At 48.5% G+C, this 2,049-nt stretch overlaps 1 protein-coding gene across 1 annotated transcript; it reads right to left on the reverse strand.

The window, feature by feature from the left end:
* Positions 1-1,060: 1,060 nt before the first annotated feature.
* On the reverse strand, positions 1,061-1,933 carry Pmar_PMAR000626 (Thermitase, putative; the record flags this gene model as incomplete). The annotated part of the gene is made up of 1 exon (XM_002764345.1): positions 1,061-1,933. One exon carries the CDS (start codon positions 1,931-1,933, stop codon positions 1,061-1,063), a length of 873 nt encoding a protein of 290 aa, XP_002764391.1.
* Between the last annotated feature and the right edge of the window lie 116 nt (positions 1,934-2,049).

Here is a 2,049-nt window from a genome sequence, read left to right on the forward strand (position 1 = left end):
GCTCGAAAATTTGATCATAGAGTATCGTGGTAGTAATACGACCACCACTTTATCCGTGCTATCAGATGGCCAGTGATTGGTGGCATTTTGCCATAAACGCTATCATCGTGACTATGTTGTGGTGATACTCTTCACAAGGGAGTGTTTCCTGTTCTCTGTGTACAGTGTCTGGTACTTTGTGAATCACAAATTGTGATCGTGCATAGGGAGAATGACTTTCCATGTACTTAGGAAAACGAGTAGGGGGTGAGACTTGCTCAATACACTGTATTGAATACAGAATTGATACGCCTTGTCGGCACAGTGAGGTAGCGATGGGAGGTGGTCCACAGAGATTGTAGGAGTCATAAATTCGTGTAGTATCACCATGAGCGGCTCACCAATTATGCCGCGGGTGTGTTTCCTAAAAATAAGTTTACAGTAGTCGTCGAGAAAGGTCAACGACGGACAGACTGTCTTATGTAGGAATAGGATTGAACTGACTCGTAGCGCACGCCCGGAGCTAGTGAACTGAAGCAGGAACAGTGCTTTGCGATATCTTCTCGCCCCTTACTGCTCGATCCTTCGTCATGACGTCGAAGGGCTCGGTCATTGACTGTCTGTGTGACTACCCTGCTTGCAGCGGCGCCTAAGAATTGTGGAGCTTTAGCTTCCTAGATTCTCCTAGATTTTTCTAGACTCTTCCAGTGGAAGAATTAACTGGTATCAATGTCGGCAACGGAACAGCAAGACAGTTGTCCTCCGGCCAGTATAAATATACATTACATGTGATGACCGCGTTGCGATTAGACTACCACGGTATTGATGGTCTATCAATACCCGGTGATAGTATCACCCGGTTTTCGTCCTCTTGCTGAACTAGAGAACGCAATAACAAACTCGTTGGATAATACCAAACAGATCCGTTGTTGATAACTCGGATTAAATGCGATCGGCAACATTCTTTGAGTTGCCAGTAGCGCTGGGCTTAAGAGTTGGATAAAAGGCAGAGGGATAAGTGACCACTATGCGATAGAATTCCCTATCGAGTGTGAAGTCAAATGTGAGCAGCTCGATGCGTTTAGCGTCTCAAAATGGGATAATCGATCGCCATATTGACAGCTTTTAGCGGGTTCAGAGCTCCGGCATGCTTCCTCATGGGCCTCGATGGGCTATTGAATCGATCAACGTTATGGGTGAGTATCCCAGCAACGTACTTTGGCTTAACGCCCATAGAAAGCAAGATCGCGGCTGCTCCAGAGACGATAGGACAGGCGAAAGATGTGCCCGAGGAAAATCTGTTAGCACCGGTGTAGATTTCAGAGCCGTAGGCAGCTATATCGACGTTATCACCGTAGTTGCTAGAACCAGCCATTTCAAGAGTGTCCTGGTTCCTGAGAGCACCCACACAGATCACGCGTGGTAGTAGGCAGGGATAGAATGTGTCAGCCCGCTGTCCATTGTTACCAGCGGCGGCGACAACAATGATATTCTGGCCAGTTGCTGCTTTGAAGGCCTTGCCCAGGACCATGTCGCCGTAGCTCTTTGATATGAATTCTCCCAGTGAGATTGATACGACATCGACTCCAATATCGACGGCCATATCCATGGCTTCAGCTATATGTTCCCAGCTACCAGTACCATCCTCTCCCTGGGTTTTCAACGACACCAAACGTACATTGGACGCCATTCCGGCCATATCGTTGCTATTGTTCTTCCTGGCCGCGATAATTCTGGCACACGCCTGACCATGCTGATTAGCCGATGTTAAGTTTGAGGAGTCGTCCACGAAATTCCAGCCACCATCGATGGATCCACCGCTCTTCTTACGGAAGACGCCGCGATAAGGAGCGATCTCAGGATCGCTGAAGTTGAGGCCGTTATCCATAACAGCCACGGCGACGGTTCGCCTCGCGTAGGGCGCAGATAGTCTCCATACGTCTTGCATGTTCATCCGCTTGAATGCCTTTTGCAAGGAAGCATTCGGATCATTCACGCCGAGATCGTTACTGGTGTCCTCTTCCTTGATGGCGAAATTAGGAGAGCATTCACAGTCCAGACCGGAGAGTT

Source organism: Perkinsus marinus (genome assembly GCF_000006405.1).
Source record: "Perkinsus marinus ATCC 50983 genomic scaffold scf_1104296977950, whole genome shotgun sequence".
NCBI lineage: Eukaryota > Perkinsozoa > Perkinsida > Perkinsidae > Perkinsus > Perkinsus marinus.